The sequence below is a fragment of the Coregonus lavaretus genome (genome assembly GCF_964263955.1).
Source record: "Coregonus lavaretus genome assembly, chromosome: 7".
Lineage (NCBI taxonomy): Eukaryota > Metazoa > Chordata > Actinopteri > Salmoniformes > Salmonidae > Coregonus > Coregonus lavaretus.
Genome location: NC_139994.1, coordinates 1,870,918 through 1,895,101, shown reverse-complemented (window position 1 = coordinate 1,895,101; position 24,184 = coordinate 1,870,918). Strand labels below are relative to the sequence as shown.

Genomic DNA, 24,184 nt, shown 5'->3' with positions numbered 1-24,184 from the left:
GGTGGAAAGCAGACTGAACCAGGTTTTCCTCTAGGATTTTGCTTGTGCTTAGCTCCATTCCGTTATGTTTTTATCCTGAAAAACTCCCCAGTCCTCAACAATTAGAAGCATACCCATAACATGATGCAGCCACCACTATGCTTGAAAATATGGAGAGTGGTACTCAGTAATGTGTTGCATTGGATTTGTCCCAAACATAGCACTTGGTATTCAGGGCAAACAGTGAATTGCTTTGCCACATATTTTGCAGTGTTACTTTAGTGCCTTGTTGCAAACAGGATACATGTTTTAATTTTTTTATTAGGGCGGCAGGTAGCTTAGTGGTTAAGAGCGTAGTGGCAGTAACCGAAAGGTCGCTGCTTCTAATCCCCGAGCCGACTAGGTGAAAAATCTGTCGATGTGCCCTTGAGCAAGGCACTTAACCCTAATTTCTCCTGTAAGTCGCTCTGGATAAGAACGTCTGCTAAATGACTAAAATGTAAATGTAATGTTTTGGAATATTTATATTCTGTACAGGCTTCCTTCTTTTCACTCTGTCAATTAGTTTGACATAAATTCTCTCTCTCTCTCTCTCTCTCTCTCTCTCTCTCTCTCTCTCTCTCTCTCTCTCTCTCTCTCTCTCTCTCTCTCTCTCTCTCTCTCTCTCTCTCTCTCTCTCTCTCTCTCTCTCTCATTTTTGTGGTTGGAATCACAGTCTCCTTCTTTCTATGGTAAAAGTTGAACAATGAGTTGTTATCAGCCACTCCCTACACTGAGGCTGTTGCAGGTGTGTTTACCCAGCTAGTCCACTCAGTATAGGCATGCAGTCCTTCCCTCCCCTCTTTTGCGATGTGGCACAGCTGAGTAAGTCTTATTAAAGAGACACCTTACCTGACTTTTGCAGTTGAGTATTTTTTTTTAACCAAGGGTAGAAGCCCACAGTTGGCAGTTGTGACAAGACTTACAATTTAGACTACACGTGAGGCAAGAGCCAGGGGCCTGTTGGAGGCCGAACTGAACTTCTACTACAAATTCGACAACTTGTACCTCCACTATGAACTGGGCGTTTTTGCAGGGCCTGCTTAGCGGGGTCAATAAGTACTCCACGGCGTTCGGTCGTATCTGGCTCTCCGTCGTCTTCATCTTCAGACTCATGGTCTTCGTCGTGGCTGCGGAGAAGGTGTGGGGTGACGAACAGAAAGACTTTGACTGCAACACCCGCCAACCCGGCTGCCACAACGTCTGTTACGACCACTTCTTCCCCGTCTCCCACAGCCGGCTCTGGGCACTCCAGCTCATCTTCGTCACGTGTCCCTCGCTACTGGTCGTCCTCCATGTTGCGTACAGAGATGAACGAGAGCGGAAACACTGTCTGAAGCACGGCGAGGGATGCACCCGTCTTTACGACAATACGGGGAAGAAGCGTGGCGGCCTGTGGTGGACCTACTTCTTCAGTCTGCTCTTCAAGATGGTGGTGGACGGCGTGTTCATCTTCCTGTTGTTTTACATCTACGAGGCGTACTTCTTCCCGCTGGTGGTGAAGTGCTCAGAGGACCCCTGTCCCAACGAGGTGGACTGCTTTATTGCCAGGTATTATTGCTATTATTACAAACAGAGCACAACACTTTGTACTGATCATTGCCGTGGCCCTGCGGTTCTCCTGACCATGTGACCTGACCACCAGGAGAATCTCTGAGCCCTAAGTAATCACAAATGTAGCGAATGACATGAGCTAATCCAGGATGTGATTACAATGCATTGTTATTTTGAACAGCCATAGGCCTGTATTATTTCATGAAGCTCATCTTTATTCTCTGCTCCCCCCCAGACCAACAGAGAAGCGAGTGTTCACAGTCTTCATGGTGGTGGTTAGCTTCGTGTGTATCCTCCTGACTCTGTGTGAGATCCTCTACCTGCTGGGGAAGAAGTGCAGGGAGTGTGTCGGCGGTGGAGGGCCCCGTGCCATCAGGGAGAGCCCCCGGTTCACCATGCCAGCTACCATACCCCTGACGGCGAACGATAACACTGTGTTCAAGAAGTCTGAACTGGAGAAGACGAAGATGGCTGATGGTGGAGTGGCTGAGACAGAGAGCCCTGCTCCGGGTTACAGTGTGGCTATCTCCTAAGACTGTCATCTTTAATTCTGGTCCTGGAGACGCCATAGCATAGTGCAGGCTTTTCGTTCATGCCCAGTACTAATACATGATTAGATGAATCTAATCATGGCATTGATGATTAGTTGATCAGTTGTGGGTTAGTACTGGTCCGGAACAAAAGCCTATGGAAAGCCTATGGAGCATTTGGCAGTAATCAAGGCATTGGGGGCCAGTATGAAAAAAAAATAAAAAAATATATTGTTTGCACTCACTAACTGTAAGTCGCTCTGGATAAGAGCGTCTGCTAAATGACTAAAAATGTAAATGTAAAATGATTAGTTGATCAGTTGTGTGTTGATGCTGGTCTGGAACAAAAGCCTACGGGGTGTTTGGCAGTGCACAACGTTCTGTCATGTCTGTATCAAGGACCTCATACACTGTTTAGTCTGAGTATGAAGATATGGGTCTAATACTCCAAAATGTTGTTTACAAAATCACTGCCAAAATGGGACATCTTTTTTTTATTTTTTTTTACATGTTTTAGTCATGATTGATTAGAGAATGACATGACATCTGTTTTTTGTAAGAAGTTTTTATTTCATGAAATGTACATTATTTGTAGTCTTGTCCAGTTATTGACATGCTCTTTGATACCATGTGTAATATAATTTCAAGCCTAATGATTGTAGTCTGCTAATAATTTGAAATAAAACATTTTATTATGAATTATTTTTTTGTATTTTCTATAAATATAAATGCTTCTTCAATTTCAACTAACATATCATGATGATTTTCAACTTAAGTCAAGTTGACTTGGCTCCGTTGAGCACAAAACTTAGAGTAAATCAGATTGGACCGTCTTTTTCATTCCAGCAACCATTTCAGGGCACTTTACGTAATAATAATATGCCATTTAACAGACACTTTTATCCAAAGCGACTTACAGTCATGCGTGCATACATTTTTTGTGTATGGGTGGTCCCGGGGATCGAACCCACTACCTTGGCGTTACAAGCGCCGTGCTCTACCAGCTGAGCTACAGAGGACCACACATACCACATGCTACGACCACAGGAGATGCAACAGGAGATGCAACAGGAGATGCAACAGGAGATGCAACAGTGCTCCATTAGAAGGTGTGGAATTGAGTAGTAAGCTTTGCATAACGTAATTAAACGGATCACATATTTTATGAAACAAATCTCACAGACAATGATCATATGTGATGTATAAACTTTGAATGAAGTTTTGTTCAAGAGACACTCTAAAAAAACATTCACACGGGACCTTAAATGTAACAAAGTTAATTCCTTGTGCAAGTGGCATGCAATTTACAAAACACCCGATGAGATCAAGGTGTTTTTGCAATGAAAGAGAACCCCAAAATGACACACCTTGATAATGAAATGAATTAAATCATAGTTTAATCTACAGGTTGGCGGTAGTAGGACAGGAGTGGTCAGTAAACAGGGGTGGTAGACTGGACTCTCTAGATTAAATGATCTGATCACAGTCACATCCGGCATGACTCTACTCCATCAGACTAGGCAGCAGCACTAGCTGTACAGCTGTGGGATGGTAACAGGTGCCACCTTCTCTAGCTGAATGAACTGTCTAGTCAGTCTAGATAAGAGTGTCTGCTAAATGACTCAAAATGTAAAATGTGCATGTGTACATTGCTGAATGGGCATGAACACCAATGTTCATGCCCAGTGTTTGAGTATCTACAAATATGAATCAACAAATGCTACAACCACTAGTGGTCACCATATCAGTTCTATGTGAGACTGGAGAGCACTATGTCCATATCCCGATACCTCCGTACCAAAGTTCCAGCTCTCCTGGCAAATAAAGGATCAGCGTTTTATCTCGAAATCCGTGGCAGGGCCGGATAAAGGAGGGGCGACTAGGCAGACATAGGGTGGTACCAAACCACACTCACCTGTGTGGGCCTGGGTTGGTACCAATACCAGAGTCACCTGGTGGGAACACTTAGTCACCATGACAACTCCAATGTTGATAGTGCATTTGATTTTAACAGGGTATTATTGCATCACTAACTGGCCTGTGAAAAGAAAAGCTTCACTAAAAAAAGAAAAAAAAAAAAAAAACCTCCACTGATTCCAAAGCTTGACCACACCTCCAGAGAGGGGCTAAAAGACCATGTCCAGACCTAGACCAGCCCTTGTTCAGCCCTGGCATTCAACAGTCAAATCAGACTGAGTTAACGTTGAACAGGGAGACAGACAAGCTAAAAATGGATTGAACATCAGCCCAGTGATCTGAAACAACTGTAAGTATGACTTGACTAATAATCAATCTGTAATAGTGATGCAAGTTACTTTTGTGTTTGAATGGAAATATGTTAACATGATTTACAATGCCTCAAAATGATGTGTATTCAGCAACAAGTACCTGTTTTTGAATATCATTCCACTGTTTTCATAAAAATTACTTTGCTCAAGATGTTCCCCTATGAAATCCCGCAACAACAAAATGTGATTTTGTGAGCATTAGACTCTTGATGGAAGGCAAATAGTGTGTTTTGATCAAATATTAAAGCAGCCTTTCTTCAAAGAACCAACGCCTTTAAGCAAACAGCTTCAGAAGGTGAAGAGAGAGTCGCAGGGAGATTTGGATGAAAAGCTTGATCAGAGTCTAAATAAAAGGCTGTGAACAGATCTTTCAAAAGAAAAATACTTTAACACCCAGAAGAAACGTATTTCTATTTGTCATTGAAGAGTTGTAAACATATTACAGTACAGTGCTCAGCATATGTGGGAACTCCTTCAAGACTGTTTAGAAAAGCATTCCGGGTGAAGCTGGTTGAGAGAATGCCAAGAGTGTGCAAAGCTGTCATCAAGGCATTTGAAGAATCTCAAATATAAAATATATTTTGATTTGTTTAACACTTTTTTTGGTTACTACATGATTCCATATGTGCTATTTCATAGTTTTGATGTCTTCACTATTATTCTACAATGTAGAAAATAGTAAAAAAGAAAAAGAAAAACCCAGGAATGAGTAGGTGTGTCCAAACTTTTGACTGGTACTGTATATGTTTTTCAGCTGGTAGATGATTTCCTGTTGTTTGCAGCTTTATCCAGAAAGCTTTTTGACCTATCATTCTGTAGCCTTCCAGTAGGGCAGGCGATGGCAATGCCAGTGTTAGGTAATGCCAAGAGGTCTGGACCTTGATTTTAAGTAGTTCCCTTTCCCTGACATGGAGGATGGCCTGGCTCAATCCATACCCTGGTTGTTCAACCATTATTCATACACTTATTAGTTAATCACTTTCTCTTCTTCCTCCAGCTTCAAGTCCAAAGACAGACGCTCATCCACACAGCCGGGTGAAAGTTCAACGGTGAAAGAAGGGGATCCCACTCCGATCTCACCATGGACTGGAAGACGTTTGAGGCACTGCTTAGCGGGGTCAACAAATACTCTACCGCGTTTGGACGTATCTGGCTCTCCGTGGTCTTCGTGTTTCGCGTCATGGTCTTCGTCGTGGCCGCAGAACGCGTCTGGAGTGAGGACCAGAAAGACTTTGACTGCAACACCCGCCAACCCGGCTGTGCCAACGTCTGTTACGACCACTTCTTCCCCGTCTCCCACACCCGGCTCTGGGCACTCCAGCTCATCTTCGTCACCTGTCCCACCTTCATGGTCGTGATGCACGTGGCGTACCGCGAGGAACGCGAACGCAAGTACCGCATCAAACATGGTGAGAACGCCCATCTCTACGACAACACAGGACAGAAGCACGGAGGACTCTGGTGGACATATCTCCTCAGCCTCTTCTTCAAGACGACCATCGAGGTGGCGTTCCTCTACCTCCTGCATCTCATCTACAACAACTTTGACCTGCCGCGACGCGTCAAGTGCGACCTCTGGCCTTGTCCCAACCAGGTGGATTGCTACGTCGGCCGGCCCACAGAGAAGAGGGTGTTCACCTACTTCATGGTGGGAGCGTCGGCTGTGTGTATAGTGCTCAACGTGTGTGAGATCTTTTACCTGATAGCCATCCGGGTGCTGAGGATCAGCCACAGCAGAAGCCTCCACACCTCCCCCAAGATGAGCTGCTCTGAGCTGGACTGTGATGGGTGTCAAACGCTGGCGGTGACAGCAGAGGAGCAGAAGGGCAACGAGAAGAACATATGTCTTTTGAGTCAGACATGAAACTTTTTACAATTGAACTTCTATTAAGATGCAAATCTTTTATTGACTAAATGTTGTAAGCGAAATCTGACTGTTATCAATACATTTATTTTAGTCAAATGTAATTTGTATGGCCACCACCTCGCCCTCCCTTATGGACACACCCCTGTGAGGGTGAAAGAGTTCTTGAAAGGGATTTGACAGGTCGTGTTCCCCTGCTCAGACGTTACTGACGAATGCCAGAGTTAACAACGCCTGGTAGGTATTTTACGTATCAGCTAACCACATCATGTGCTAATCTGTTGCCCGATGGCACAGTCGATGTTGTCGCATGCAACCATTGGTTGATGCATGTAACATCTGAGCAAGGGAACGCAACCCCCTGCTCATCTGATCTGGTCCCCTGCATTTTTCTGTATTGTTTTAGCTTTTAAGATTTACAGTTCATTGATTAGCCATGATAACTTCTAATTATTATCTTAATTTGTTTTATTTTTGGTTCCTTAGTAATTTCTAGTTTGCTTACAATGAAATGCAGGGCAGTGTACAGACCTTTCAGGGAGCAGGTGCTCAAAATGAAAGTCATATCGCGAACATAACATTGACATTTTTTGTCATTTAGCAGACGCTCTTATCCAGAGCGACTTACAGTTAGTGAGTGCATACATTATTTTTTATTTTATTTTTCATACTGGCCCCCTGTGCGACATAACTACTAACTGCCTCTTTAGCAAACATTTTAAATGTTTTCAGCATAGGCCTGTTTATTTCTACAACAACACACTCACTCATCACAAACTGTAAGCAAGCTTGTTACAGAGCCTCCTGAAGACATGATTGACATCTGAAAGAGGGTGGGCTAGCAGCTGGTCATTGATATTGATGATTGATGTAAATCTGCTATTTAGCTAGCTAAGATTACTTTTTTTTACTGATTGTGATTTATCTTCAATGCTCTTAATTAATAACTTCAGATAAACAGCCTAATATTCATAACCTTCAAACTAATGAAATATGGCTGGCTGGCTGGCTAGTGGCTTGTGTGGATATACAGGGCAGACCAACGGGCGGGGCGGGGCGGGGCGGGGCGGGGCGGGGTGGGGGTGGCGAACTGACGACGTCACGACGACTTCGGGGAGGTGGGTTCGGAACAACAACGACAAATATTCTACACAATTAAAAAAAAAATATATATATATATATACCACCACACAAAAGTGCACTTGGCAAGTGGGAGGGCTATGGGGCAGGTGCTTGGACACAGTTAGACCCTATCTGTGCACGTGCCTGGCTGTTATATTTGCTTTTTGATTGGTCTATCCCTCCACCTAGTGGCGACAAAGTACCATCATATCCTTTCCGTTGAATAACTTTTTTTTTGGGGGGTGGGGGGTAACTTTATTTGAAATATTTGATAACTGCATTTTGACTATAGTTTATGTCATTTGTTTCCGTAAGTATTATGATTGAATTCATGTTGTTTTTAAAATAAAAGAGAAAATCACAACAACAAGTCACGTGTGTGTTTAAATTCCAGGGGGATCCGCCAATTATTTTATATATATATATATATATATATGCGGCTGTGTGGTCGGGTCGGGAACGGACTGACGTGGAACGTTCGACCGGAGGAGGGAAAGAGAAAACATATATAAAATCATCGTATAGAATCTGTTACATTAACACAAAATCTGGACAGATGCTGACTTAAACGGGGGGATCAAATCACCAACAATGGCCAATACAGGTGAATATTGGACCGCAGTTCATAATCTGTTGAACCTTTGACAATTGACACGAGTGCTACAGTATTCTGGTAGACAGGATAGAGAATATAGTGAGTTATTCAGTTCAGCCACTGAGCCATCCTGTCCCATCAGGTTTCTGTTTGAACTGTTTTGACTGAAGAATGGGGTTAGAGTGAGGTAAAAGTCACCGCCAGGCCGTTAGACAATAGAAGGATCTTTATGGTTGTATAAACCACTCTGAGCCTGGTGACCAGTGGTTGAATTGGAACGTTTCCCGCTGCAAAAAAAATTACAGAAATATTCCACACTTCATTTTCCTGACATTGTGTTAAACTGAAGGGAATAGACATTACACTTTGAATGTTTGATGATTAGAATTCCCACAGTCGACACATGTTTTATGACCAACATCTAATATGTCATACTGACAGACGGGGGGGCAGGACCAGACCAATGCATCAGTTATAGTCGGTCTATCCATCACCTGCCAGGCCAGTAGGTAGGGAGGAACAGTGTGAAAATGTGCCTGGTGAAACATAATGTAGGCCTGGCTGTTAATTAGAACCTTGGTTGGTGGGAGTGTGGATGTTGTGAAACAACGTTGTGGTTGTGTGAAGGGGGTGGACACCCCTTATGGTAATACAGAGGTGATGAAGCTACCCAAGGCTAAATGCCTATAAACATCTAAACTTACATAAGCACCCTGTTAAAGACCGTAAAATGCGTTGGTTAATTTTCAATTAAACTTCTGAAATTTTTATTTTTATTTTTATGATAGACATGTTCTACTCAGTTTTCACTGTCCAACAAGACTAATTGTACCTGTAAAACGAAATATGATAAAGTAAAGTACATATCCTAAATACAACATTAATCTGTCACTAGGCTCGATTTATAAAGGATCAGTTTCACAGTGTTGTGAGAAGTGTTGAGACTGTCATTATTCCACACTGCCTGGATGTGGTCTGATTTTAGATGGCATGTCTGTCTGTGATACCACACTGTTAACCCAACCTCATACATGAACTGGGTTCAAATACTATTTGACATCTTTCAAATAATTTAAGCGTTTGAATGGAATGGCCTGTCGGCTGAGTTTGCACTTTTGGGGCTTTTCTATTAGTCCATTGCGAAAGGCAAGCTCAATCAAGCACATCTTAAATATTTGAAATTATTTCAAATAGTATTTGAACCCAGGTCAGCTTCTCATACAGTTGAAGTCGGATGTTTACATACACCTTAGCCAAATACATTTAAACTCTATTTTTCACAATTCCTGACATTTAATCCTAGTAAAAATTCACTGTCTTAGGTCAGTTAGGATCCCCACTTTATTTTAAGAATGTGAAATTTCAGAATAATAGTAGAGAGAATGATTTATTTCAGCTTTTATTTCTTTCATCACATTCCCAGTGGGTCAGAAGTTTACATACACTCAATTAGTATTTGGTAGCATTGCCTTTAAATTGTTTAACTTGGGTCAAACGTTTCGGGTAGCCTTCCACAAGATTCCCACAATAAGTTGGGTGAATTTTGGCCCATTCCTCCTGACAGAGCTGGTGTAACTGAGTCAGGTTTGTAGGCCTCCTTGCTCGCACACACTTTTTCAGTTCTGCCCACAAATGTTCTATAGGATTGAGGTCAGGGCTTTGTGATGGCCACTCCAATACCTTGACTTTGTTGTCCTTAAGCCATTTTGCCAAAACTTTGGAAGTATGCTTGGGGTCATTGTCCATTTGGAAGACCCATTTGCGACCAAGCTTTATCTTCCTGACTGATGTCTTGAGATGTTGCTTCAATGTAGCCATATCATTTTCCTTCCTCATGATGCCATCTATTTTGTGAAGTGCACAAGACCCTCCTGCAGCAAAGCACCCCAACAGCACCCCCGTGCTTCACGGTTGGGATGGTGTTCTTCGGCTTGCAAGCTTCCTCCTTTTTCCTCCAAACGTAATGATGGTCATTATGGCCAAACAGTTCCATTTTTGTTTCATCATACCAGAGGACATTTCTCCAAAAAGTAAAATCTTTGTCCCCATGTGCAGTTGCAAACCGTAGTCTGGCTTTTTTTGGCGGTTTTGAAGCAGTGGCTTCTTCCTTGCTGAGTGGCCTTTCAGGTTTTGTCGATAATGGACTCGTTTTGCTGTGGATATAGAAACGTTTGTACCTGTTTCCTCCAGGATCTTCACAAGGTCCTTTGCTGTTGTTCTGGGATTAATTTGCACTCTAGTAGACAGAATGCGTCTCCTTCCTGAGCGGTATGACGGCTGCGTGGTCCCATGGTGTTTATACTTGCTTACTATTGTTTGTACAAATGAAAGTGGTACCTTCAGGCGTTTGGAAATTGCTCCCAAGGATGAACCAGACTTGTGAAGGTCTACAAAAAAAATTCGGAGGTCTTGGCTGATTTCTTTTGATTTTCCCATGATGTCAAGCAAAGAGGCACTGAGTTTGAAGGTAGGCCTTGAAATACATCTACAGGTACACCTCCAATTGACTCAAATTATTTCAATTAGCCTATCAGAAGCTTCTAAAGCCATTACATCATTTTCTGGAATTTTCCAAGCTGTTTAAAGGCACAGTAAACTTAGTGTATGTAAACTTCTGACCCACTGGAGTTGTGATACAGTGAATTATAAGTGAAATAATTTGTCTGTAAACAATTGTTGGAAAAATTACTTGTGTCATGCACAAAGTAGATGTCCTAACCGACTTGCCAAAACTATAGTTTGTTAACAATAAATGTGTGGAGTGGTTGAAAAACGAGTTTTAATGACTCCAACCAAAGTGTATGTAAACTTCCGACTTCAACTGTACATGTGAAACTCCTTGATGCAAAAGCATGTACTCTGTTTGGATAGAACCAGAGAGAGTACCAAACCCTAGAGATGTGTATGTTTAGCAGGTAATCATTAATGCCAGTGACATCTCCACTGTGGGTTTAACCCTGCTACTGTGTGGAGAAGATCAATAGTAAATGGACCCTGAACATGGACTTGATGATACTGTCTCTCCCTTCTCTCTGTTCTTCCTTATGATGTTTATATTCTCTCCTGTATCTATGTTCTCTCTGTCTCTCTCTCTCTCTCTCTCTCTCTCTCTCTCTCTCTCTCTCTCTCTCTCTCTCTCTCTCTCTCTCTCTCTCTCTCTCTCTCTCTCTCTGTCTCTCTCTCTGTCTCTCTCTCTGTCTCTCATGCTCTCTCGCTCTCTCTCTCTCTCTCTCTTTGTCTCTCGTGCTCTCGTGCGCTCTCTCTCTCGCTCTCTCTCGCTCTCTCTCTCTCTCTCTCTCTCTTTCTCTGTCTCTCTCCCTCTCTCTCTCTCTCTCTCGTTCTCTCTCTGTCTCTGTCTCTCTCTCGCTCTCTGTCTCTGTCTGTCTCTCTGTCTCTCTGTCTCTCTGTCTCTCTGTCTCTCTGTCTCTCTGTCTCTCCTCTGCCTCCCCCTCCCTCTCTATAGGTATGTGCTGTGCCAGCCTGGAGAAGCCCAAGGCCCTGATGAAGATGGGTCTGAATGTGGTGCTTGTAGGACACGTCAACATCCTGCTGGGGGCGCTAGTCCACGGGGCTGTGCTGCGACACATCAACCTGAACACACAGGCCCGCACCATGGCGTACTCCATATCTAATGTAGTGGCACTCACTACTGGACTAGTGGTGAGACAGATCTAATGTAGTACTACTGGACTAGTGGTGAGACTGAGATATCTAATGTAATACCACTGGACTAGTGGAGAGACTGAGATAACTACTCTATCACAAGAACCTTAAATTGGGTGATTTCTGTGTGTGTTGTCTCATCCAGCTGTAATGTGTCCCTGTAGGGTGTTGTTGTAGGAATCCTAGCCATCATCCTGTCTAATAACAAGAAGAGCAGAGTGATGGTGAGTTACTGATGTTTCCTTATGTGTCTGTCTATTCCCTGTAAGGCGATTCACCAGGTGAAAATAGCATGATATGATATTATTTCCCCAGGATTTTCTCTGAACTGTTCTGTATTGGTAGACTATTGATACAGTATTATCTCTGAACTGTTCTGTATTGGTAGACTATTGATCCAGTATTATCTCTGAACTGTTCTGTATTGGTAGACTATTGATTCAGTATTATCTCTGAACTGTTCTGTATTGGTAGACTATTGATCCAGTATTATCTCCTCTGTATGTCTGATGTTTCTCTCTCTCTCTCTCTCTCTCTCTCTCTCTCTCTCAGACATGGTCGTTGTTTGTGGTCAGCCTGTTTGGTAGTCTCCTGGCCACGGCCTCTGTGATTTGCCTCACCGTTTCTGTGGTGAGGGCCATAGTTAACGGTGGGCGGAGCCTCCTGACTCAATGCCGGTTCCCCAACGCTATTGGCTACGCAAGCATCACCAACGACTGCCCCTTCGACCCCACACACGTTTACGTAAGTCACAAAAGGTGTTAGCTTGTCATATGGAGGGGTGGTCTGGACTTTTCAATTGATTGATTTGACCAGAAAGCGTTTTTAAACAGGAGACCTGGAAAGAAGTCAGCAGGAAGTAGTCATTGTTACCATACAGAGTAACAATGACTACACAGACAGAGACAAAACATTACAAACTAATCCAGCGGTCAACAACGTTTTCCTCCATGTGTGTATCTTAGTGAGATGGATGCAGTAGAATGTCACCAGAAGTGTATCTTAGTGAGATGGATGCAGTAGGATGTTACCAGAAGTGTATCTTAGTGTGATGGATGCAGTAGGATGTTACCAGAAGTGTATCTTAGTGAGATGGATGCAGTAGAATGTCACCAGAAGTGTATCTTAGTGAGATGGATGCAGTAGGATGTTACCAGAAGTGTATCTTAGTGAGATGGATGCAGTAGGATGTTACCAGAAGTGTATCTTAGTGAGATGGATGCAGTAGGATGTTACCAGAAGTGTATCTTAGTGAGATGGATGCAGTAGAATGTCACCAGAAGTGTATCTTAGTGAGATGGATGCAGTAGGATGTTACCAGAAGTGTGTCTTAGTGTGATGGATGCAGTAGGATGTTACCAGAAGTGTATCTTAGTGAGATGGATGCAGTAGGATGTTACCAGAAGTGTGTCTTAGTGAGATGGATGCAGTAGGATGTTACCAGAAGTGTATCTTAGTGAGATGGATGCAGTAGGATGTTACCAGAAGTGTATCTTAGTGAGATGGATGCAGTAGGATGTTACCAGAAGTGTATCTTAGTGAGATGGATGCAGTAGGATGTCACCAGAAGTGTGTCTTAGTGTGATGGATGCAGTAGGATGTCACCAGAAGTGTATCTTAGTGAGATGGATGCAGTAGAACAGGGTTCTTCAATTCCGGTCCTGGAGGGCCGAAACACTTCTGTTTTTTTATTTCTACCTGGTAGTTAATTGCACTCACCTGGTGTCCCAGGTCTGAATTAGCCCCTGATTAGAAGGAGAGGATGAAAAACAGAGGTGTTTCAGCCCTCCAGGACCGGAATTGAAGAACCCTGCAGTAGAATGTCACCAGAAGTGTATCTTAGTGAGATGGATGCAGTGGGAAGTTACCAGAAGTGTGTGTGTCTGTCTGCATGTTGATCCATAACGGGGATACACTGAGACGGTTCTATCATGTACTGTATGTGCTCATGTCAGGTGTTGCTGCCTGATGTGAATACTATATAGATGACTGGAGTGGCACTGTCTCTCCTACGTCTGAACTCCCAGAGACCAAGACACACACACACACTCTCCGAGAGCCACCAAACCACGACCTGATCTCACTGACAGGTCTGCTGATGCGATCCTGGAGACTCCCTCAGGGCTCTGTGTGTGTGTTTTCTGTGCGTGTGTTTCTGTGTGTGTGTTTCTGTGTGTGTGCGTGTGCGTGCACATGTGTGTGTGTGTGTGTGTGTGCGTGCACATGTGTGTGTGTGTGGGGGGGGGGGGGGGGTACAGAGCTATCTCACTGTACTATAGGACAGCTTGTCACTACAGCTTCAAACAACATCTATAGTCAGAGATACACCAGTCCTGGAGGGTTACAGTATATAATGGATAGTCAGAGATACACCAGTCCTGGAGGGTTACAGTATATAATGGATAGTCAGAGATACACCAGTCCTGGGGGGTTACAGTATATAATGGATAGTCAGAGATACACCAGTCCTGGAGGGTTACAGTATATAATGGATAGTCAGAGATACACCAGTCCTGGGGGGTTACAGTATATAATGGATAGTCAGAGATACACCAGTCCTGGGGGGTTACAGTATATAATGGATAGTCAGAGATACACCAGTCCTGGAGGGTTACAGTATATAATGGATAGTCAGAGATACACCAGTCCTGGAGGGTTACAGTATATAATGGATAGTCAGAGATACACCAGTCCTGGAGGGTTACAGTATATAATGGATAGTCAGAGATACACCAGTCCTGGAGGGTTACAGTATATAATGGATAGTCAGAGATACACCAGTCCTGGAGGGTTACAGTATATAATGGATAGTCAGAGATACACCAGTCCTGGAGGGTTACAGTATATAATGGATAGTCAGAGATACACCAGTCCTGGAGGGTTACAGTATATAATGGATAGTCAGAGATACACCAGTCCTGGAGGGTTACAGTATATAATGGATAGTCAGAGATACACCAGTCCTGGGGGGTTACAGTATATAATGGATAGTCAGAGATACACCAGTCCTGGGGGGGTTACAGTATATAATGGATAGTCAGAGATACACCAGTCCTGGGGGGTTACAGTATATAATGGATAGTCAGAGATACACCAGTCCTGGGGGGGTTACAGTATATAATGGATAGTCAGAGATACACCAGTCCTGGAGGGTTACAATATATAATGGATAGTCAGAGATACACCAGTCCTGGAGGGGTTACAGTATATAATGGATAGTCAGAGATACACCAGTCCTGGAGGGTTACAGTATATAATGGATAGTCAGAGATACACCAGTCCTGGGGGGTTACAGTATATAATGGATAGTCAGAGATACACCAGTCCTGGAGGGTTACAGTATATAATGGATAGTCAGAGATACACCAGTCCTGGGGGGTTACAGTATATAATGGATAGTCAGAGATACACCAGTCCTGGGGGGGTTACAGTATATAATGGATAGTCAGAGATACACCAGTCCTGGGGGGTTACAGTATATAATGGATAGTCAGAGATACACCAGTCCTGGGGGGTTACAGTATATAATGGATAGTCAGAGATACACCAGTCCTGGAGGGTTACATTATATAATGGATAGTCAGAGATACACCAGTCCTGGGGGGTTACAGTATATAATGGATAGTCAGAGATACACCAGTCCTGGAGGGTTACAGTATATAATGGATAGTCAGAGATACACCAGTCCTGGAGGGTTACAGTAATAATGGATAGTCAGAGATACACCAGTCCTGGAGGGTTACAGTATATAATGGATAGTCAGAGATACACCAGTCCTGGAGGGTTACAGTATATAATGGATAGTCAGAGATACACCAGTCCTGGAGGGTTACATTATATAATGGATAGTCAGAGATACACCAGTCCTGGAGGGTTACAGTATATAATGGATAGTCAGAGATACACCAGTCCTGGGGGGTTACAGTATATAATGGATAGTCAGAGATACACCAGTCCTGGAGGGTTACAGTATATAATGGATAGTCAGAGATACACCAGTCCTGGAGGGTTACAGTATATAATGGATAGTCAGAGATACACCAGTCCTGGAGGGTTACAGTATATAATGGATAGTCAGAGATACACCAGTCCTGGAGGGTTACAGTATATAATGGATAGTCAGAGATACACCAGTCCTGGAGGGTTACAGTATATAATGGATAGTCAGAGATACACCAGTCCTGGAGGGTTACAGTATATAATGGATAGTCAGAGATACACCAGTCCTGGAGGGTTACAGTATATAATGGATAGTCAGAGATACACCAGTCCTGGGGGGTTACAGTATATAATGGATAGTCAGAGATACACCAGTCCTGGGGGGTTACAGTATATAATGGATAGTCAGAGATACACCAGTCCTGGGGGGTTACAGTATATAATGGATAGTCAGAGATACACCAGTCCTGGGGGGGTTACAGTATATAATGGATAGTCAGAGATACACCAGTCCTGGAGGGTTACAGTAATAATGGATAGTCAGAGATACACCAGTCCTGGAGGGTTACAGTATATAATGGATAGTCAGAGATACACCAGTCCTGGAGGGTTACAGTATATAATGGATAGTCAGAGATACACCAGTCCTGGAGGGTTACAGTATATAATGGATAGTAAGAGATACACCAGTCCTGGAGGGTTACAGTATATAATGGATAGTCAGAGATACACCAGTCCTGGGGGGTTACAGTATATAATGGATAGTCAGAGATACACCAGTCCTGGGGGGTTACAGTATATAATGGATAGTCAGAGATACACCAGTCCTGGGGGGTTACAGTATATAATGGATAGTCAGAGATACACCAGTCCTGGGGGGTTACAGTATATAATGGATAGTCAGAGATACACCAGTCCTGGGGGGTTACAGTATATAATGGATAGTCAGAGATACACCAGTCCTGGGGGGGTTACAGTATATAATGGATAGTCAGAGATACACCAGTCCTGGGGGGTTACAGTATATAATGGATAGTCAAGAATACACCAGTCCTGGGGGGTTACAGTATATAATGGATAGTCAGAGATACACCAGTCCTGGGGGGTTACAGTATATAATGGATAGTCAGAGATACACCAGTCCTGGGGGGTTACAGTATATAATGGATAGTCAGAGATACACCAGTCCTGGAGGGTTACAGTATATAATGGATAGTCAGAGATACACCAGTCCTGGAGGGTTACAGTAATAATGGATAGTCAGAGATACACCAGTCCTGGAGGGTTACAGTATATAATGGATAGTCAGAGATACACCAGTCCTGGAGGGTTACAGTATATAATGGATAGTCAGAGATACACCAGTCCTGGAGGGTTACAGTATATAATGGATAGTCAGAGATACACCAGTCCTGGAGGGTTACAGTATATAATGGATAGTCAGAGATACACCAGTCCTGGAGGGTTACAGTATATAATGGATAGTCAGAGATACACCAGTCCTGGAGGGTTACAGTATATAATGGATAGTCAGAGATACACCAGTCCTGGAGGGTTACAGTATATAATGGATAGTCAGAGATACACCAGTCCTGGAGGGTTACAGTATATAATGGATAGTCAGAGATACACCAGTCCTGGAGGGTTACAGTATATAATGGATAGTCAGAGATACACCAGTCCTGGGGGGTTACAGTATATAATGGATAGTCAGAGATACACCAGTCCTGGAGGGTTACAGTATATAATGGATAGTCAGAGATACACCAGTCCTGGGGGGTTACAGTATATAATGGATAGTCAGAGATACACCAGTCCTGGGGGGTTACAGTATATAATGGATAGTCAGAGATACACCAGTCCTGGGGGGTTACAGTATATAATGGATAGTCAGAGATACACCAGTCCTGGGGGGTTACAGTATATAATGGATAGTCAGAGATACACCAGTCCTGGGGGGTTACAGTATATAATGGATAGTCAGAGATACACCAGTCCTGGGGGGTTACAGTATATAATGGATAGTCAGAGATACACCAGTCCTGGGGGGTTACAGTATATAATGGATAGTCAGAGATACACCAGTCCTGGGGGGTTACAGTATATAATGGATAGTCAGAGATACACCAGTCCTGGGGGGGTTACAGTATATAATGGATAGTCAGAGATACACCAGTCCTGGGGGGTTACAGTATATAATGGATAGTCAGAGATACACCAGTCCTGGGGGGTTACAGTATATAATGGATAGTCAGAGATACACCAGTCCTGGGGGGTTACAGTATATAATGGATAGTCAGAGATACACCAGTCCTGGGGGGTTACAGTATATAATGGATAGTCAGAGATACACCAGTCCTGGAGGGTTACAGTATATAATGGATAGTCAGAGATACACCAGTCCTGGAGGGTTACAGTAATAATGGATAGTCAGAGATACACCAGTCCTGGAGGGTTACAGTATATAATGGATAGTCAGAGATACACCAGTCCTGGAGGGTTACAGTATATAATGGATAGTCAGAGATACACCAGTCCTGGAGGGTTACATTATATAATGGATAGTCAGAGATACACCAGTCCTGGAGGGTTACAGTATATAATGGATAGTCAGAGATACACCAGTCCTGGGGGGTTACAGTATATAATGGATAGTCAGAGATACACCAGTCCTGGAGGGTTACAGTATATAATGGATAGTCAGAGATACACCAGTCCTGGAGGGTTACAGTATATAATGGATAGTCAGAGATACACCAGTCCTGGAGGGTTACAGTATATAATGGATAGTCAGAGATACACCAGTCCTGGAGGGTTACAGTATATAATGGATAGTCAGAGATACACCAGTCCTGGAGGGTTACAGTATATAATGGATAGTCAGAGATACACCAGTCCTGGAGGGTTACAGTATATAATGGATAGTCAGAGATACACCAGTCCTGGAGGGTTACAGTATATAATGGATAGTCAGAGATACACCAGTCCTGGAGGGTTACAGTATATAATGGATAGTCAGAGATACACCAGTCCTGGGGGGTTACAGTATATAATGGATAGTCAGAGATACACCAGTCCTGGGGGGTTACAGTATATAATGGATAGTCAGAGATACACCAGTCCTGGGGGTTACAGTATATAATGGATAGTCAGAGATACACCAGTCCTGGGGGGTTACAGTATATAATGGATAGTCAGAGATACACCAGTCCTGGAGGGTTACAGTAATAATGGATAGTCAGAGATACACCAGTCCTGGGGGGTTACAGTATATAATGGATAGTCAGAGATACACCAGTCCTGGGGGTTACAGTATATAATGGATAGTCAGAGATACACCAGTCCTGGGGGGTTACAGTATATAATGGATAGTCAGAGATACACCAGTCCTGGAGGGTTACAGTATATAATGGATAGTCAGAGATACACCAGTCCTGGGGGGTTACAGTATATAATGGATAGTCAGAGATACACCAGTCCTGGAGGGTTACAGTATATAATGGATAGTCAGAGATACACCAGTCCTGGAGGGTTACAGTAATAATGGATAGTCAGAGATACACCAGTCCTGGAGGGTTACAGTATATAATGGATAGTCAGAGATACACCAGTCCTGGAGGGTTACAGTATATAATGGATAGTCAGAGATACACCAGTCCTGGAGGGTTACATTATATAATGGATAGTCAGAGATACACCAGTCCTGGAGGGTTACAGTATATAATGGATAGTCAGAGATACACCAGTCCTGGGGGGTTACAGTATATAATGGATAGTCAGAGATACACCAGTCCTGGAGGGTTACAGTATATAATGGATAGTCAGAGATACACCAGTCCTGGAGGGTTACAGTATATAATGGATAGTCAGAGATACACCAGTCCTGGAGGGTTACAGTATATAATGGATAGTCAGAGATACACCAGTCCTGGAGGGTTACAGTATATAATGGATAGTCAGAGATACACCAGTCCTGGAGGGTTACAGTATATAATGGATAGTCAGAGATACACCAGTCCTGGAGGGTTACAGTATATAATGGATAGTCAGAGATACACCAGTCCTGGAGGGTTACAGTATATAATGGATAGTCAGAGATACACCAGTCCTGGGGGGTTACAGTATATAATGGATAGTCAGAGATACACCAGTCCTGGGGGGTTACAGTATATAATGGATAGTCAGAGATACACCAGTCCTGGGGGGTTACAGTATATAATGGATAGTCAGAGATACACCAGTCCTGGGGGGGTTACAGTATATAATGGATAGTCAGAGATACACCAGTCCTGGAGGGTTACAGTAATAATGGATAGTCAGAGATACACCAGTCCTGGAGGGTTACAGTATATAATGGATAGTCAGAGATACACCAGTCCTGGAGGGTTACAGTATATAATGGATAGTCAGAGATACACCAGTCCTGGAGGGTTACAGTATATAATGGATAGTCAGAGATACACCAGTCCTGGAGGGTTACAGTATATAATGGATAGTCAGAGATACACCAGTCCTGGGGGGTTACAGTATATAATGGATAGTCAGAGATACACCAGTCCTGGGGGGTTACAGTATATAATGGATAGTCAGAGATACACCAGTCCTGGGGGGTTACAGTATATAATGGATAGTCAGAGATACACCAGTCCTGGGGGGTTACAGTATATAATGGATAGTCAGAGATACACCAGTCCTGGGGGGTTACAGTATATAATGGATAGTCAGAGATACACCAGTCCTGGGGGGTTACAGTATATAATGGATAGTCAGAGATACACCAGTCCTGGGGGGTTACAGTATATAATGGATAGTCAAGAATACACCAGTCCTGGGGGGTTACAGTATATAATGGATAGTCAGAGATACACCAGTCCTGGGGGGTTACAGTATATAATGGATAGTCAGAGATACACCAGTCCTGGGGGGTTACAGTATATAATGGATAGTCAGAGATACACCAGTCCTGGAGGGTTACAGTATATAATGGATAGTCAGAGATACACCAGTCCTGGAGGGTTACAGTAATAATGGATAGTCAGAGATACACCAGTCCTGGAGGGTTACAGTATATAATGGATAGTCAGAGATACACCAGTCCTGGAGGGTTACAGTATATAATGGATAGTCAGAGATACACCAGTCCTGGAGGGTTACAGTATATAATGGATAGTCAGAGATACACCAGTCCTGGAGGGTTACAGTATATAATGGATAGTCAGAGATACACCAGTCCTGGAGGGTTACAGTATATAATGGATAGTCAGAGATACACCAGTCCTGGAGGGTTACAGTATATAATGGATAGTCAGAGATACACCAGTCCTGGAGGGTTACAGTATATAATGGATAGTCAGAGATACACCAGTCCTGGAGGGTTACAGTATATAATGGATAGTCAGAGATACACCAGTCCTGGAGGGTTACAGTATATAATGGATAGTCAGAGATACACCAGTCCTGGGGGTTACAGTATATAATGGATAGTCAGAGATACACCAGTCCTGGAGGGTTACAGTATATAATGGATAGTCATAGATACACCAGTCCTGGGGGGTTACAGTATATAATGGATAGTCAGAGATACACCAGTCCTGGGGGGTTACAGTATATAATGGATAGTCAGAGATACACCAGTCCTGGGGGGTTACAGTATATAATGGATAGTCAGAGATACACCAGTCCTGGGGGGTTACAGTATATAATGGATAGTCAGAGATACACCAGTCCTGGGGGGTTACAGTATATAATGGATAGTCAGAGATACACCAGTCCTGGGGGGTTACAGTATATAATGGATAGTCAGAGATACACCAGTCCTGGGGGGTTACAGTATATAATGGATAGTCAGAGATACACCAGTCCTGGGGGGTTACAGTATATAATGGATAGTCAGAGATACACCAGTCCTGGGGGGTTACAGTATATAATGGATAGTCAGAGATACACCAGTCCTGGGGGGTTACAGTATATAATGGATAGTCAGAGATACACCAGTCCTGGGGGGTTACAGTATATAATGGATAGTCAGAGATACACCAGTCCTGGGGGGTTACAGTATATAATGGATAGTCAGAGATACACCAGTCCTGGGGGGTTACAGTATATAATGGATAGTCAGAGATACACCAGTCCTGGAGGGTTACAGTATATAATGGATAGTCAGAGATACACCAGTCCTGGAGGGTTACAGTATATAATGGATAGTCAGAGATACACCAGTCCTGGAGGGTTACAGTATATAATGGATAGTCAGAGATACACCAGTCCTGGAGGGTTACAGTATATAATGGATAGTCAGAGATACACCAGTCCTGGAGGGTTACAGTATATAATGGATAGTCAGAGATACACCAGTCCTGGAGGGTTACAGTATATAATGGATAGTCAGAGATACACCAGTCCTGGGGGGTTACAGTATATAATGGATAGTCAGAGATACACCAGTCCTGGAGGGTTACAGTATATAATGGATAGTCAGAGATACACCAGTCCTGGAGGGTTACAGTATATAATGGATAGTCAGAGATACACCAGTCCTGGAGGGTTACAGTATATAATGGATAGTCAGAGATACACCAGTCCTGGAGGGTTACAGTATATAATGGATAGTCAGAGATACACCAGTCCTGGAGGGTTACAGTATATAATGGATAGTCAGAGATACACCAGTCCTGGAGGGTTACAGTATATAATGGATAGTCAGAGATACACCAGTCCTGGAGGGTTACAGTATATAATGGATAGTCAGAGATACACCAGTCCTGGAGGGTTACAGTATATAATGGATAGTCAGAGATACACCAGTCCTGGGGGGTTACAGTATATAATGGATAGTCAGAGATACACCAGTCCTGGGGGGTTACAGTATATAATGGATAGTCAGAGATACACCAGTCCTGGGGGGTTACAGTATATAATGGATAGTCAGAGATACACCAGTCCTGGGGGGTTACAGTATATAATGGATAGTCAGAGATACACCAGTCCTGGAGGGTTACAGTATATAATGGATAGTCAGAGATACACCAGTCCTGGGGGTTACAGTATATAATGGATAGTCAGAGATACACCAGTCCTGGGGGGTTACAGTATATAATGGATAGTCAGAGATACACCAGTCCTGGGGGGTTACAGTATATAATGGATAGTCAGAGATACACCAGTCCTGGGGGTTACAGTATATAATGGATAGTCAGAGATACACCAGTCCTGGAGGGTTACAGTATATAATGGATAGTCAGAGATACACCAGTCCTGGAGGGTTACAGTATATAATGGATAGTCAGAGATACACCAGTCCTGGGGGTTACAGTATATAATGGATAGTCAGAGATACACCAGTCCTGGAGGGTTACAGTATATAATGGATAGTCAGAGATACACCAGTCCTGGGGGTTACAGTATATAATGGATAGTCAGAGATACACCAGTCCTGGGGGGTTACAGTATATAATGGATAGTCAGAGATACACCAGTCCTGGAGGGTTACAGTATATAATGGATAGTCAGAGATACACCAGTCCTGGAGGGTTACAGTATATAATGGATAGTCAGAGATACACCAGTCCTGGAGGGTTACAGTATATAATGGATAGTCAGAGATACACCAGTCCTGGAGGGTTACAGTATATAATGGATAGTCAGAGATACACCAGTCCTGGGGGGTTACAGTATATAATGGATAGTCAGAGATACACCAGTCCTGGAGGGTTACAGTATATAATGGATAGTCAGAGATACACCAGTCCTGGAGGGTTACAGTATATAATGGATAGTCAGAGATACACCAGTCCTGGGGGTTACAGTATATAATGGATAGTCAGAGATACACCAGTCCTGGAGGGTTACAGTATATAATGGATAGTCAGAGATACACCAGTCCTGGAGGGTTACAGTATATAATGGATAGTCAGAGATACACCAGTCCTGGAGGGTTACAGTATATAATGGATAGTCAGAGATACACCAGTCCTGGAGGGTTACAGTATATAATGGATAGTCAGAGATACACCAGTCCTGGAGGGTTACAGTATATAATGGATAGTCAGAGATACACCAGTCCTGGGGGGTTACAGTATATAATGGATAGTCAGAGATACACCAGTCCTGGAGGGTTACAGTATATAATGGATAGTCAGAGATACACCAGTCCTGGAGGGTTACAGTATATAATGGATAGTCAGAGATACACCAGTCCTGGGGGGTTACAGTATATAATGGATAGTCAGAGATACACCAGTCCTGGGGGTTACAGTATATAATGGATAGTCAGAGATACACCAGTCCTGGAGGGTTACAGTATATAATGGATAGTCAGAGATACACCAGTCCTGGAGGGTTACAGTATATAATGGATAGTCAGAGATACACCAGTCCTGGAGGGTTACAGTATATAATGGATAGTCAGAGATACACCAGTCCTGGAGGGGTTACAGTATATAATGGATAGTCAGAGATACACCAGTCCTGGAGGGTTACAGTATATAATGGATAGTCAGAGATACACCAGTCCTGGAGGGTTACAGTATATAATGGATAGTCAGAGATACACCAGTCCTGGGGGGTTACAGTATATAATGGATAGTCAGAGATACACCAGTCCTGGGGGGTT

The 24,184-nt window shown here is 43.3% G+C and overlaps 3 protein-coding genes across 3 annotated transcripts in view; all 3 read left to right on the top strand.

Moving 5' to 3' along the window:
• Window positions 1–1,033: 1,033 nt before the first annotated feature.
• Window positions 1,034–2,105, top strand: LOC311132070 (gap junction beta-4 protein-like; the record flags this gene model as incomplete). Its single annotated transcript, XM_084165243.1, has 2 exons — window positions 1,034–1,569; window positions 1,808–2,105. The coding sequence occupies 2 exons, from the start codon at window positions 1,034–1,036 to the stop codon at window positions 2,103–2,105; spliced, it is 834 nt and encodes a 277-aa protein (XP_084021369.1).
• Window positions 2,106–5,471: 3,366 nt separating this feature from the next.
• On the top strand, window positions 5,472–6,254 carry LOC311131839 (gap junction beta-3 protein-like; the record flags this gene model as incomplete). The annotated part of the gene is made up of 1 exon (XM_084164967.1): window positions 5,472–6,254. The coding sequence occupies one exon, from the start codon at window positions 5,472–5,474 to the stop codon at window positions 6,252–6,254; it is 783 nt and encodes a 260-aa protein (XP_084021093.1).
• Window positions 6,255–7,824: 1,570 nt separating this feature from the next.
• LOC311131838 (keratinocyte-associated protein 3-like) overlaps window positions 7,825–24,184 on the top strand; it is a gene marked incomplete at its 3' end in the record, with an annotated part of 169,441 nt that continues 153,081 nt past the window's right edge. Inside the window, exons 1-4 of the mRNA XM_084164966.1 lie at window positions 7,825–7,980; window positions 11,435–11,631; window positions 11,799–11,858; window positions 12,187–12,378. Coding sequence (XP_084021092.1) covers window positions 7,968–7,980; window positions 11,435–11,631; window positions 11,799–11,858; window positions 12,187–12,378 — 462 coding nt within the window. The 5' untranslated portion in view covers window positions 7,825–7,967. The remainder of the gene's footprint in view (window positions 7,981–11,434; window positions 11,632–11,798; window positions 11,859–12,186; window positions 12,379–24,184) is intronic.